General features: G+C 42.7%; 1 protein-coding gene across 6 annotated transcripts in view; it reads right to left on the reverse strand.

Moving 5' to 3' along the window:
* The window catches only part of TSEN54 (tRNA splicing endonuclease subunit 54), a 19,226-nt gene continuing 5,246 nt past the window's right edge, over positions 1-13,980 (reverse strand). For 4 of the 6 annotated variants that reach the window (XM_043964734.1, XM_043964737.1, XM_043964732.1 and 1 more), the window contains 8 exons: positions 13,870-13,953; positions 7,398-7,496; positions 5,755-5,807; positions 4,528-4,632; positions 3,568-4,229; positions 2,333-2,393; positions 1,830-1,949; positions 1-598 (listed from right to left, as the gene is read on the reverse strand). In XM_043964734.1, the coding sequence (XP_043820669.1) occupies positions 448-598; positions 1,830-1,949; positions 2,333-2,393; positions 3,568-4,229; positions 4,528-4,632; positions 5,755-5,807; positions 7,398-7,496; positions 13,870-13,953 (1,335 nt within the window). In that variant the 3' untranslated portion in view covers positions 1-447. Of the gene's footprint in view, positions 599-1,797; positions 1,950-2,332; positions 2,394-3,567; positions 4,230-4,527; positions 4,633-5,754; positions 5,808-7,397; positions 7,497-13,869; positions 13,954-13,980 lie in introns of all 6 variants that reach the window. The other 2 variants (XM_043964733.1, XM_043964735.1) reach the window with 2 other exon arrangements.

The raw sequence follows: 13,980 nt of genomic DNA on the forward strand, positions 1-13,980 counted from the left end.
TCAGACATAAGAAAGGAGTTTAATGAGTTTAGCCTCATCCAGGTTTTCCCAGATGCATCCAATCTTCCTTACATTAAAAACAGGACCAAGATCCATCTCATCTGGACTTTGGGAAGAAAGGTACTAGGTCCTAAGGGCACCACTGAAGAATCAAAGAGAACATGAGGAATGGTCCCCAACTAAGGCAATACAACTTGCCCGGCATTTTTCAAAGCCTGCTCTCCTGTGGAGGTGGCTTAGGCTGGGATGAACATGGGTAAAGTATTAGACATAAGGGTGAAAGCTCCAATACAGGAGACAGCTGAGAACTGGGGGTCTGAGTGGTAAGTCATTCCTGAGAGTAAAGCCTGCCAAAACTGAACCGATGATTTTCCTTATCGTATGCACTGGGTAGCTACCTCTGACCCAGGTCAGAGGCTATTCCAACACGGTCTGGAGGCCAGTTGGTCAATGTGCCAAGTCCATGGGCAGTGTGAAATCCCTGAAGCTATAGAAAGCAATGTCACCATGATCCACCAGGGCAAAGATCAAGGGAACATCCCCACTCTGGAAGGACAGCCGCTTGAGGGTGCGCAGGTCTGGGACAGGTTCATCAAATCTGTGGAGAGTTGAATGAGACATTGAAGGAGCCCACAACACTGGTCAAACTTCCCAAGTTCCCTCAGACTCCTCGGCTAAGAAATGGTTAAGGTGAAACAATTCTTGGCCTCAAATTCTCCCCAAAGCTCAGGAGCTCTGGATTTGTTTGTGGGTCCCTTCCCAAGCTGACTACTGTGAAGGGTGGCCAAAAAAAAAAAATGGTTGAACCCCACACACACACACACACACACACATACACACACAGAGTCTCAGAATACACAGGAGATCTTCCTTAGCGTAGGTAATGGAAGAAAATGGTCTCACAAGTTAAGGGCTAGGACTCAGAAAGAATCGAAGAATTGCAGGGTTGGACAGGACCTCAAAGGCCATCTCCCAAGAGTCATTAATTTTGTTGTTGTTGTTGTTGTTGTTGTTTTTGCAGGGCAATGGGGGTTAAGTAACTTGCCCTGGGTAACACAGTTAGCAAGTGTCAAGTGTCTGAGGCCAGATTTGAACTCGGGTACTCCTGAATCCAGGGCCGGTGCTTTATCCACTGCGCCACCTAGCTGCCCCAATTTTTTTAATAAGACAGATTTCCCCTGCTATGCAAAACCTGATTCTGACAAAGGTTCCTCCCCAGGCTGCACTAGATTGCAGAGGGATCCATGCCACAAACAAGGTTAAGAACCCATATATGAATCCCTTTTGTATGTCTAAAGAATAAACCACCTGTGGATAGAGCACCGGCCCTGGAATCAGGAGTACCTGAGTTCAAATCCGGCCTCAGACACTTAATACTTAACTAGCTGTGTGACCCTGGGCAAGTCACTTAACCCCAATTGCCTTACAAAAAAAAAGAGAATAAACCACCTGAAGATCTCTAAAAAGGGGAAACCGCAACACATACCTCTGTAGGCAAGCCATTCTACTTTTGGACAGCTCTAGCTGTTAGGAAATTTACTTAATTAAAGCCCACATTTACTTACCCCCTTTGCAAATTTTTCCCTCTCTACTCTAATTGTTCCTAGTTCTGCCCTCTGGGGTCAAGCTGAGCATGCATGATTTTTCTTCCATGTGAGGGTCCTTAAAATATTTGAACACAGCTACACGCCCCCACATATGTTAAACATCCCCAGTTGCTTCATCCAATCCTCTATGGCGTTATCTTAAGAGAAAAGGGGGTAGAGGGTAAGGGGTAAAAAGAGAGAGCTGGTTTACTTCTAGGCCTCAGCTCTTATTCAGGATCGTACCCACTGATGCACATCCGAGCATATGGTTTTCCTGGGTCATTTTTCCGGAAACTGGATACACTGTCTGCCTGATAGATGTCAAAACTGATCTCCATGTCTCCAGACTTCTCCAACAGCCTACTGATAAACAGAAAGGAGATTAAGGGGCCATGAAACAGAAATGGGGGAGGGAAGGGAACAAAACATTTAGAAAGAGCCTACTATGGGCTGGACACTATGCCTTACAAACATTATCTCATTTACTAGGGCAGGAACTAATGTTCCCAGGCACTTCCTCCATTTCTATCTCTGATACTGAGAGATCCCACATATGTCCATTCATTCTAGCATACCACCGTTTCCTCTCCCATTTAGTTCCTGGAGAGGACAGCGGTTACTCAGCTGCCCTTCCACTCCAATCGCTTTATGGCTGAAATCAAAACTGGACACCCGGGGTGTCAAGGACCCAAAGCCCCTAAGAAGAACTCCCCAACAACTGGAGAAATACTGCTTTAGAGACTTACCCATCAACTCCATCAGTGAGGTGAGTGGTCTGCATTACGGAGATCTGTTGTAGGACAGTGGCTGCATTGGGAAGGGAAAAAATTACAATCCACTATGGAGCTGTTCTCCGTGAATTAATCTGAACATTAAAAACAAAACAAAATGAAAAAACAAAAAAAAAAACCCATGTGCATTTCTGGCCTGCACCATTTCTTTTTTTTTTTTTTAATTTTTTTTGGTGAGGCAATTGGGGTTAAATGACTTGCCCAGGGTCACACAGCTAGTAAGTGTCAAGTGTCTGAGGCCGGATTTGAACTCAGGTCCTCCTGACTCCAGGTCCGGTGCTCTATCCACTGCGCCACCTAGCTGCCCCTGCACCATTTCTTTTAATAATGAGTTCCGTGGGGCAGCTAGGTGGCACAGTGGATACAGCACTGGCCCTGGAGTCAGGAGGACCTGAGTTCAAATCCGGCCTCAGACACTTGACACTTACTAGCTGTGTGACCCTGGGCAAGTCATTTAACCCCAATTGCCTCACCAAAAATAAATAAATAATGAGTTCTGTAACTTAAATATTTGTCGAGTGACAGGGTTCTCTTGCTTACCTCCCTTGAGTGTCAAGGCCTATCCATCCCCTGTCCTAGTGAACAAGTCTATTTTCACCATTTCTGTACAGTTCACATTTTTGTATACTTTGTTTTCCTATTCAACCTTTATCTTTATAGATGGACAAGTCCTATTTCCCTCATCCTCCCATTAATTGCCTTGATCGTTTGTATTGACTGTCATCGGTCCTTTGCCATGTGGTACATTCTCCTAGCCTAGAGTCCTGAATGCCTCTTATGAGGGTCCCCAGGACAGCAGCCAGTGGCACCTGTAGAGTTTCTTCCATGAAATACCTTTCCTGTTGAGTCTGCAGTGTATTCTGTGGTTTTCAGGCCCAAAGCTCCCCCACACTCTCAAAGAGCCCCTGCTAAAACCATATCCCGTTGCAAAGCAGTGAGGCCTTCCTCTTTTTTTTTTTTTTTTTTAGTGAGGCAATTGGGGTTAAGTGACTTGCCCAGGGTCACACAGTTAGTAAGTGTTAAGTGTCTGAAGCCAGATTTGAACTCAGGTACTCTTGAATCCAAGGCCGGTGCTTTATCCACTGCGCCACCTAGCTGCCGAGGCCTTCCTCTTGACAGACCAAACTCCCAGGATTTAGTGAGGGACCTGGCTGTGGATGAAGGCCCCAAAGAGCAGAAGACACTTATACCTGGGCTGGCTGCCTGGCCAGGGCTCAGTAGAGGAGTGACTGGCTGGTCCCACAAGTTGGGGGGTCGGTTCCAGGCCTTCTGCTGCCACCGCCGCTGTAGCAGCTCCTTATACGCCCGCCAGCTGGTGCAGCGCTGCACCTCGGGGTCCGCATTCACATCATTTCGGAAGGGAGTGTTCCCCCTCTGCTGCTCCTTCTCCCTCCTAGAAAGCTTTTCTTTCCGCTGATTCAGTTGCTGGCACCAAGGGGCCGCATCAATCTCCCGTGCAGTGACATTCCCCGGGAGCAATTCTGGAGCTGGGGCTAGCAGTAGGGTATGGGGGCGATCGCAGGCCATGTTGGGGAATGCAATTTTCTCAAAGTCCCATCGGGGCTTACAGGCACCGTTGCTCCCATTATTGTCCATTGTTCTATCCTGGCTTCCTCTTCCTGTCTTCAGGCTCCTACCATGATGCTCTGTCTGGCCAAGGACCTGCCCTGGGGATTCAGGAGGCTGACTGGAACCCCCTGGATTCTTTACATGGCTTGATTCCTGGGGTTTCTCCTCTGGGCTTCTGATGTTCTGGTCGGGGGCAGACTGGATTAAAGTTGCCTGACTCTCACTGGTCCCATCCATCTCTGGCAGAGGATTCTCCAATGCCTTGGTTTTCTTATCAGCAGACCTGGAAGGATACAGGAAAGAAGCCTATCTGATCCCAGAGATGTCACCAATGGGGCACATCATCAGAGTCGGCCCTAAAGAAGAATTTCTGGCACCATAAAACAGTTGGAGGAAAGCTGGCCTAATTTTCTGTGACTGAATGTTTGGTGTCTTCAGGATTTAGTGCTCGTGGGGCTGCACACACTGCCCTCATTATCACCTCCTCCCACGAATCCACAAACCTGTCTCCAAACTGCCCTCTCCCTGCCCTGCATAACCCCAAGAGCAGTCACCAGGCTGTTATAACTAGGAACCATTACCGAGGGTTAGAATTCCTCCTCTTCCTCTTGCCATGCCACTTTTCGGAGCTCCACATACTGCCACTGTCCAAGTTAAGCATCCTCTCATAGGGAGACTGGACCAAGCTGTGGAGAAACAGAGGAGTCAGTGTCCCCACTTTTCTTATCTGCATCCACCAAGGCCAGCTTGGACAAAAAGAAGAGAGCAAGGAAGAATGGGCAAGAAGAGCAAAGCCAAAAATACACACCCTAGAGCTAGGACTTTATATATATTAGGTGACCACATGGGGTTTCTGACAGGAGAAACTTCCATTTATCCTTGCCTAGCCCTTTTTACAGCCCTCAATAACACAAAGTATTAAGAAGGCAAGATGGGATTTGGGGAGCAGGAGAGGGACACCAGAGGTTAACTAACTGGCTTAGACTTTGGCAAATTCAAATATATAATAATATATTATATTACATTCTATTCTAGTCTATTCTATGTGAACTAATCAATAAAACTCATGGATGGTGAGAACAATAAAAGAAAGACTTTTAAGCCTAAGAATAACAACATATCAACTAATAGACTTAAAGAAAAAAGGCTGGCTATTCCATGAAGGAAGGGATGCTCATTTATTGAATAATCAAGTTAAATTGAAAACACCTCTAAGCTGGATACTTTATAATCATAAATGACATTTGTGTGATGCTTTATGGTTTGCAAAGTGATTCTCTAGGTCTATGCATACATGCAGTCTATAGATAGTACAACATGCAAATACGTGTGCACATACATGTACACTTATCTATACAGGTATGTGTGTGCACACATGTATGTATACACACATAAGTAGATATAGCTCACTTATAGAAGGGGGTAGAGAGGGAGTACAATGCACCACATCCCTATGGGTAGGGTTGCAAGTCACCCCAATTTTTCCCAACCCTATTCTCGGCTGGTAGTTTGCTCTCTAGGCTGGGGCAAGTGGCATAGGATTCTCATCACCCCCAGTTTTTTGTTTCTCTTTTCACTGATTGACTTTAGACCATGATCTATTTTGCTACCCCCATTATCAGCCTGCTAGCTTTTTTCCAATCTCCTACTTGACCTAACATGGTCAAGACAAAGCTAGAGACCACAAGAGATTTAAGCAATGCACCTACTCTAGTCACAGGACAGGGAGCCCCAGCTGAAAGGACTTGGGAGAGAGAGAGAACAAGTTGCCCAGGATCCCCAGTCTACAATAATTCAAAAGGCATTACCTAGGCTGGAACCTCCGAACCACGTAGCCTAGTCTCTTCAGGTGGCTGAAAACCTTAGAAAGAAAGGAAGAGGTCAGAGATTCCCCCAAATCTGGGTAAGATGGGAATCTCTCAGACAGTCTTCTTTCCTGGCACAGAGCTCCCAACATTGGTTACTCCACACTCCCTACTGTACCTTATAAGCTCTCCAAAGACACAACTGTATTGCTAGATTCCTGTTTTCTCCTTACTGCCCTGCTCCCTTTTACTTCCCTTCTTCCCTGTTCCTTCCTTTCTTATGACTTTTTTTTTAAGGTATGTGGGCAGTTCATGTCAGGAGCTCTGAAAGTCACAGCTTTTCCTCTGCCATCTTGGTTCCATCCCCAGTCCTTCCTTTCACCAAATGCTTACCAGCCCTCCCTCACTTAAACCTAATTTACTTGCAAGTCATGACATCACCCCTTCATGTCATGATCCTCTTTGAGAATGAAGGACAAACAACATTAACAACAACAGGGCTGTACAAACATATCAGGTCAATTCTACAGCCAGAGAGCTCTAGCCATTAGTTTTAAGCTCCAGAGGAATTCTGTGTTTTAAATTCTGAAGTAACCTCCTCCCTCTTAAAGCCCAGGAGCTAATGGGAAAGAACATTCCTGGAGTATCTCAAAACTAGCACTGGCCACTGAGTAAAATTCCTAATTGTGAGTCTGCACAGGAAGGTGTCAGGTCCTCTCCTCCCATTTCTCCACTGTTATAAACTTTAGACAGCACAAACAACTTCTCACATTTATATTTTTGTTGCTGTTTAGACATTTCAATGGTGTCTGACTCTTCATGATCCTTTTTTGGGGGATCTTCTTGGCAGAGATACTTGAGTAGTTTGCCATTTCCTTCTCTAGTTCATTTTACAGATGAGGAAACTGAGGCAAACAGGGTTAAGTGACTTGTCCAGGGTCACACGGCTAGTAAGTGTCTGAGGCAGATTTGAACTCATGAAGATGAGTCTTCCTGACTCCAAGCCCAGTGCTTTATCCACTGTGCAAACTAGCTAGCCACCCACATTTATATAGTATCTTACAAAGAAAACACTTTTCTGGACGTCTTGAAAACATCTTGGTGAGGTGGGTCATACTAGTAACTACTACCCTCATTTTACAGATGAGGAAACTGAGGCTCAAAAGTTAGGTTACTAGACTTGCCCATGGTCATTCTGCTAATTTAATTTAACAAGCACTAACTATAAAGTGCCTACTACACACCAGGCACTGTGTATAGAATTTTTTTTTTTTAATGAAAATTTTTTTTGGGGTGGAGCAATGAGGGTTAAGTGATTCACCCAAGGTCACACAGCTACTAAGTGTCAAGTGTCTGAGGTCGGATTTGAACTCAGGTCCTTCTGAATCCAGGGCCAGTGCTTTATCCACTGCGCCACCTAGCTGCCCCCACGCACTGTGTATGGAATGGCAAGAACCAGCCCTCAAGGGACTTAGATTTTAACTGAGATAATAAATGTTGGTTCTACAATTCTAGCCTGAGTTCATAGATCTGGATTCCATTTGGGTTCTTTTCTAGATAGGTACATGCTGCTCTTCACTTGTGTGTGTGAAGTTCACTCAGTGATGTTCCTTTCCCTTGCCTAAGGGTCCAGGGTCAGGGAATACCTGGTACTGCAGAAAGCCTCTGGTACCCTGGGCTAGTAGCATCTCATAGGCCTCCTGGATGGACAGGGGCAGGTCCTGGTAGAAAAGTTGGATGGATCCCTGGAAAAGAAAAAACAAAAGCTCTAATTATAAGCACTCCCTCTTCCCTCTATCATCAACAAGCATTTATTAATTACTTGTAGTTTCCCAAGGCCTGTGCTAAAGGCTGGGGATACAAAGTAAGGCAAAAACAGTCCCTGCCCTCAAGGAAATTACATTCTAAAGAGGGAGACAAAATGCAAACAACTGTGACAACTATGTACATACATATGTGTATGTGTGTAAGTGTATGCACACATATATATGTACATGTAAATGGGAGGAGATTTATTAATTTTCCCCTTTTCCGCCATCTTCCAAGATAGAAAAGCCAACCTAAATCTCCCAGTAGTACTACACAGGGAAGAAAAGTCAGTCAGCCCTGCTGCCTTTCAAGAGAGTGTGACAAGATGGTGACTTCTTGAAAGCTGTGCTATCACAGCACAAAGTTCTGGCAGGTCTGACATCAGTGTGAAAACATCTTTGAGCATGGGCCTCATGATGGACTCTAACTCACCTAGTTCAAAGACTAGACTAGTTCAGTTCAGGGTGGCTCTTTACTAAGTTAGCTTCCGGCTGATACATTTTTTACTTATAGCAGCTCTTGAAAAACATCTAAGTTAGGGAGTGTTCTGTTTTGTGTCGATAAAGGAGGGGATTGGATAGGGATATGTTGAGAAATGTAGGTGATATTAAACCAAAAATATCTTTTAAAAATATTAATACATGGGGCAGCTAGATGGCGCAGTGGATAGAGCACCAGCCCTGGAATCAGGAATACCTGAGTTCAAATCCAGCCTCAGATACTTAATACTTACTAGCTGTGTGACCCTGGGCAAGTCACTTAACCCCAATTGCCTCACTAAAAAAAAAAAAAAATACTAATACATGGATAGAGCACCGGCCCTGGATTCAGGAGGACCTGAGTTCAAATCAGACCTCAGACCCTTGACACTTGCTAGTTGTGTGACCCTGGGCAAGTCGCTTGACCCCAATTGCCTCACCAAAAAAAAAAAAAATACTAATACAGAGGAAGCAGGTAGGGATGGAGGGCTGGTACCTTACTTTCATCTCAGCTAAAGAGGAAACAACCTGTACATCTGGAAGGCTGTAGAAGCCTTCTGAACACGTAGGAAAGTGAGAAAACTGGGAGAAAGGATGGGGGAGGAACTCCTGAAGGGGTGTGTAGTTTGAGATTGGGAGGGGGGAGGCAGAGAGGGAAGAGACTCTTGAAGGCATGAGTGGGATGGGGAGTGGGAGAGTGGAGGGAGAAGATAAGATAACAGGGATAGGGTAAAAAGAGAGGCTGAGAAAGAAAATAGTCAGTAAAAATAAGATAGAGGGAAATTCACAAATAGTAACAACTTTGAATGTGAATGGGATGTTTGTATCAGTTCTCTTTGTGGTGGCAAAGAACTGGAAATTGCAGGAATCCCCATCAATTGGGGGATGGCTGAAAAAGTTGTGGTATAGGATTGTGATGGGAGTACTACTGTGTTGTAAGAAATGATAAGCTCAATGATCTTAGAAAGGCATGGAAAGATTTACATGAAATAGTAAAGAGTGAAGTGATCACAACCAAGAGAACACTGTATACAGCAACAGCAATTTTGTTTAAAGAATGTCTTCAAGCTGTCATTTTGACTATTATAAATATACAAATTTAAAATAAAGGACAAAAAATTTGAAACTAGAAATCTTATAAAAACAAATGTTGATTGTTGGTGGAGCTGTGAACTGATCCAACCATTCTGGAGAGCAATTTGGAATTATGCCCAAAGGATGATAAAGCTGTGCATACCCTTTGACCCAGCAATACCACTTTTAGGTCTTTTTCCCAAAGAAATCATGGAAAGGGGAAAGGGACCCACATGTACAAAAATATTTATAGCTGCTCTTTACGTGGTAGCAAGGAATTGGAAGTTGAGGGGGTGCCCATCAATTGGGGAATGGCTGGACAAGTTGTGGTATATGAATACAATGGAATACTATTGTGCTGTAAGAAATGATGAGCAGGAGGAGTTCAGAGAAACCTGGAGGGTCTTGCGTGAGCTGATGATGAGTGAGATGAGCAGAACCAGAAGAACACTATACACAGTATCATCAACATTGAGTGTTGATCTACTGTGATGGACTATATTCTTCTCACCAATGCAATGGTACAGAAGAGTTCCAGGGAACTCATGATAGAAGAGGATCTCCAAATCCAAGAAAAAAAAAAAAGAACTGTGGAGTATAGATGCTGAATGAACCATACTATTTCTTTTGTTTTTGGTGCTGTTTTTTTTTTCTATTTTGAGGTTTTTCATCATTGCTCTGATTTTTTTCTCTTATAACAGGACTAATGCAGAAATAGGATTAATGTTATTATGTGTATAGATATATATATCTATGTATATAGATATATAGATATAACCTATATCAGATTACCTGCTGTCTAGGGGAGGGGGGAGGGAGGGAGAAAAATCTGAAATTGTAAAGCTTGTATAAACAAAAGTTGAGAACTATCTTTACATGTAACGGAAAAAATAAAATACCTTATATGTAAAAAAAAAAAATAAGGAAGCTGAAAAAAAAACAAATGTTGAAAACTCTCTCTAAATGTAACTGGAAAATAATAAAATATTTATATGGAAAAAAATAAAATAAAGGGCATAAAAGAGAAAGACATCCAGAGAAAGAACTGACAAATAGAAATATGTAGAACACAATTTTTTCCATATATACCTATCTGTGTCTAATGGTGGCCATCTCTAAAGTGGGACAAGAAGGGGAGGAAAAAAATGAAAAAAAATTTATATAACTTTTATTATATATGTAAAAGGAATGGCAAGTTGTACATAATAGATTTGCAATTTCATGTGCAATCATCTTTTTTTTACTATACTATGTTATGGAAATGTTTTAGTCCATAAATTAAAAATTAAAATAAGATTTTAAAATGTATATTATTGGGGTAGCTAGGTGGCACAGTGGATAAAGCACTGGCTCTGGATTCAGGAGGACCTGAGTTCAAGTCCAGCCTCAGACACTTGACACTTACTAGCTGTGTGACCCTGAGCAAGTCACTTAACCCTAACTGCCCCACAAAAAACAAAAACAAAGAAACCATACAGAATCTTAACATGTGCATGAGAGATACCTTGTTGGGAGAGAGCTTTTGAGACTGCATTTGGCTTTGCCAGATCAAATATATATATTTTTAAAAACCCTATCTGGGAGGCAGTTAGGTGGCGCAGCCCTGCCCCTTGTATGGTTTCTTAATAGAGGCAAACATAAGGGATAACCTTGTCTATGATCCTCTGATTAATCATATCAAATAAGGGGTAAAACAGAAAGATAAATGCTTGCCAAAAGATATTTCACTAAGGTTACAGGTGCTGTAGTCACAGTACAGAGTCCAAACAGAAAAGAGATTCTTATAGATGGTGAAATACTACATATGATACAGTACATATTTCATCAAGCCCCAGAATATCATAGCATTTCCTCAATACAATCCATCATCATTCAAAGGAAGTCCAAAACAATCCACCCAGGAACAAACCAAGGGGTAAAGAATGTCCATTGTCCAGACCATGTTGGATGAGTGGGTTATGGAATTAGTCCACCAATATAAACATCTTGGACAGTGACCATAAATGGACAATAAATGAGGGCCAGAATTGAAAGAGACAAAGAGCAAGACGATATTATATTTGTGAAATTGCATAGTGCTCTGAATGGTCCCAAGCTGCCCTAGAGAATGAAAACTTATTTTTGAATTCTGGTATTCTTTTGGTGGTGCTAGATGGCTATAAGTCATAGGACAATATAATTTCCCCAAACTCAAAATGACAATTGACCCAAAAGGGTCACAGAGGTATTTCTGTTTTGTTTTTGGTTTTTTTACAGGGCAATGAGGGTTAAGTGACTTGGCCAGGGTCACACAGCTAGTGTCAAGTGTCTGAGGCTGGATTTGAACTCAGGTTCTCCTGAATCCAGGGCTGGTGCTCTATCCATGGCACCACCTAGCTACCCCCACAGAGGTATTTCTAACAATGCATTACGTTCAAGAAAACATCCAAGAAATGCAAAATTGAAACAGGAGGTGGACTTGTCATATAGGGCAACCAAGGGTTGACATAGAGGCAGCTAGGGGACTGAACTAGTATTTACAAAATGTTAAAAGACCTACAGAATGGCTCCACTGCATTGGGTAGAACCCTGCAGGTAATTTAAGAGAAGACATGGATGACAATAACACACAATATGAAGGCATAAATGGGTTGCCATCTCTATTTCTGTAAAGATCAAACAGGGTGTCCCAAAATTCTTAGTACAACTGAAAACTTTAATAACTTCAGTGGGGCAGCGAGGTGGCACAGTGGATAGAGCACCGGCCCTGGATTCAAGAGGACCTGAGTTAAAATTCGGCCTCAAACACTTGACACTTGACACTTACTAGCTGTGTGACCCTGGGCAAATCACTTAACCCCCATTGCCCTTCAAAAAAAAAATAATAATAACTTCAGAAGTATAAATGCTACAAACTTACATAAAACATCAATCGAAAGGTTATTTTAAATATTGCTGTTTCTTATTAAAAGTCATTGTAATGGGGGGGGCGCGGCTAGGTGGCGCAGTGGATAGAGCACCGGCCCTGGAGTCAGGAGTACTTGAGTTCAAATCCGGTCTCAGACACTTGATACTTTACTAGCCGTGTGACCCTGGGCAAGTCACTTAACCCCCACTGCCCCGCCAAAAAAAAAAAGTCAATGTAATCGGGCAGCTAGGTGGCACAGTGGATAGAGCACCAGCCCTGGATTCAGGAGGACCTGAGTTCAAATCTGGCCTCAGACACTTGATACTTACTAGCTGTGTGACCCCGGGCAAGTCACTTAACCCCAACTGCCTCACCAAAAAAGAAAAAAAAAAAAGAAAAAAGGAAGAAAAGTCAATGTAATCACCACCGTGTACTACACACAAGTACAAGTTGATTTTTCAAGATTTGTAAAAACTTTCAGCAGGTGTTGCTGTGTCTAAAAGATTTCCATTTGTAATCCTGGCCTTAAGATCATCCAAAGAACAATGTTTTTATGCACACGTGACAGTTTTGATGTGACCTCACAAGAAAAAAGTATAATGAAGATAGATCAGGTGACTGAGGTGGCCAAGGCAGAGGGCCTCCTTTACAAATTCACCCATCTGAGAAAGTGGTATTCAGAGATATGCATGCATACATGCAAGGCAACTGCCTTGTCTAATTAAAGTAAAAATATATATGATTCAAAATTTACCAATCTATAGGAGTGTAAATTAAATTTGAATAAACTTTGAAATTTTGGGAGATAAGTTTGTAGCATTTTTACTTTTTTTTTTTTTTGGCAAGGCTATGAGGAAGGGAAAGGTTTCCATTAAAGACGATGATAGATCAATCTTTTCTTTGTTTTTTGATTTTTTTTTTGCAGGGCAATGAGGGTTAAGTGACTTGCCTAGGGTCACACAGCTAGTAAGTGTCAAGTGTCTGAGGCTAGATTTGAACTCAGGTCTTCCTGAATACAGGGCCAGTGCTTTATCTACTGTGTCACCTAGCTGCCCCACAAAAAGTGACCAGCATTTATACTTCTGAAGGCTTATTAAAGCTTCAAGCTGGGGCAGCTAGATGGCGCAGTGGATAAGCACCAGCCCTGGATTCAGGAGGACCTGAGTTCAGATCCGGCCTCAGACACTTACTAGTTGTGTGACCCTGGACAAGTCACTTAACCCCAATTGCCTCACCAAAATAAAATAAAATAAAATATTTATTTAAAAAAAAAAAGCTTCAAGCTGAACTAAGACTCCTGGGGCATCCTGTATATCATTCACTGAATTCATTCATTCATTTATTCAATAAAATTTATTAAACATTTACCATGTGCCAGGCAGCTAGGTGGTATAGTGGATAGAGTGCTGGGCCTGCAGTCAGGAAGACTTGAGTTCAAATCTGACTTCAGACACTTCCTAGCTATGTGACCCTGGCAAGTCACTTCACTCTGTTTGCCTTAGTTTCCTCATCTGTAAAATGAGCCAGAGAAGGAAATGGCAAAGCACTCCAGTATCCTTGCCAAGAAAATCCCAAATGGGGTCAGGAAGAATCAAAACAATCTGACTCCACCGAACAACAACAATGTGCCAAGCATAGTATATACAGATACAAATGAATTATGTATCTGTAAGTTCCTTTTTACTTGGACGGCCCATACATAAAGACTTGCTCAAAGAAATTAAATTTCACAGACTCAGAAGAGGACACTTTATAATTTGCAAAGCACTTGCCACACAAATTATCCCCAATTTACAGATAAGACAACTGAGACTCAGTCAGGCAGTGTTCTGAAGCATCAGGTACCCATCCCATTCCATGCCAACTTACACATTCCAGCAAATATAGGGCCTCTTCTGGATATAACCGTTGCTGACCCCCTTCAGAGAAGCCCATGGTTTGCCAGAATTTACCCTATATGAAAGAGAATGTAAATTACAA

Source organism: Dromiciops gliroides, chromosome 4 (genome assembly GCF_019393635.1).
Source record: "Dromiciops gliroides isolate mDroGli1 chromosome 4, mDroGli1.pri, whole genome shotgun sequence".
Lineage (NCBI taxonomy): Eukaryota > Metazoa > Chordata > Mammalia > Microbiotheria > Microbiotheriidae > Dromiciops > Dromiciops gliroides.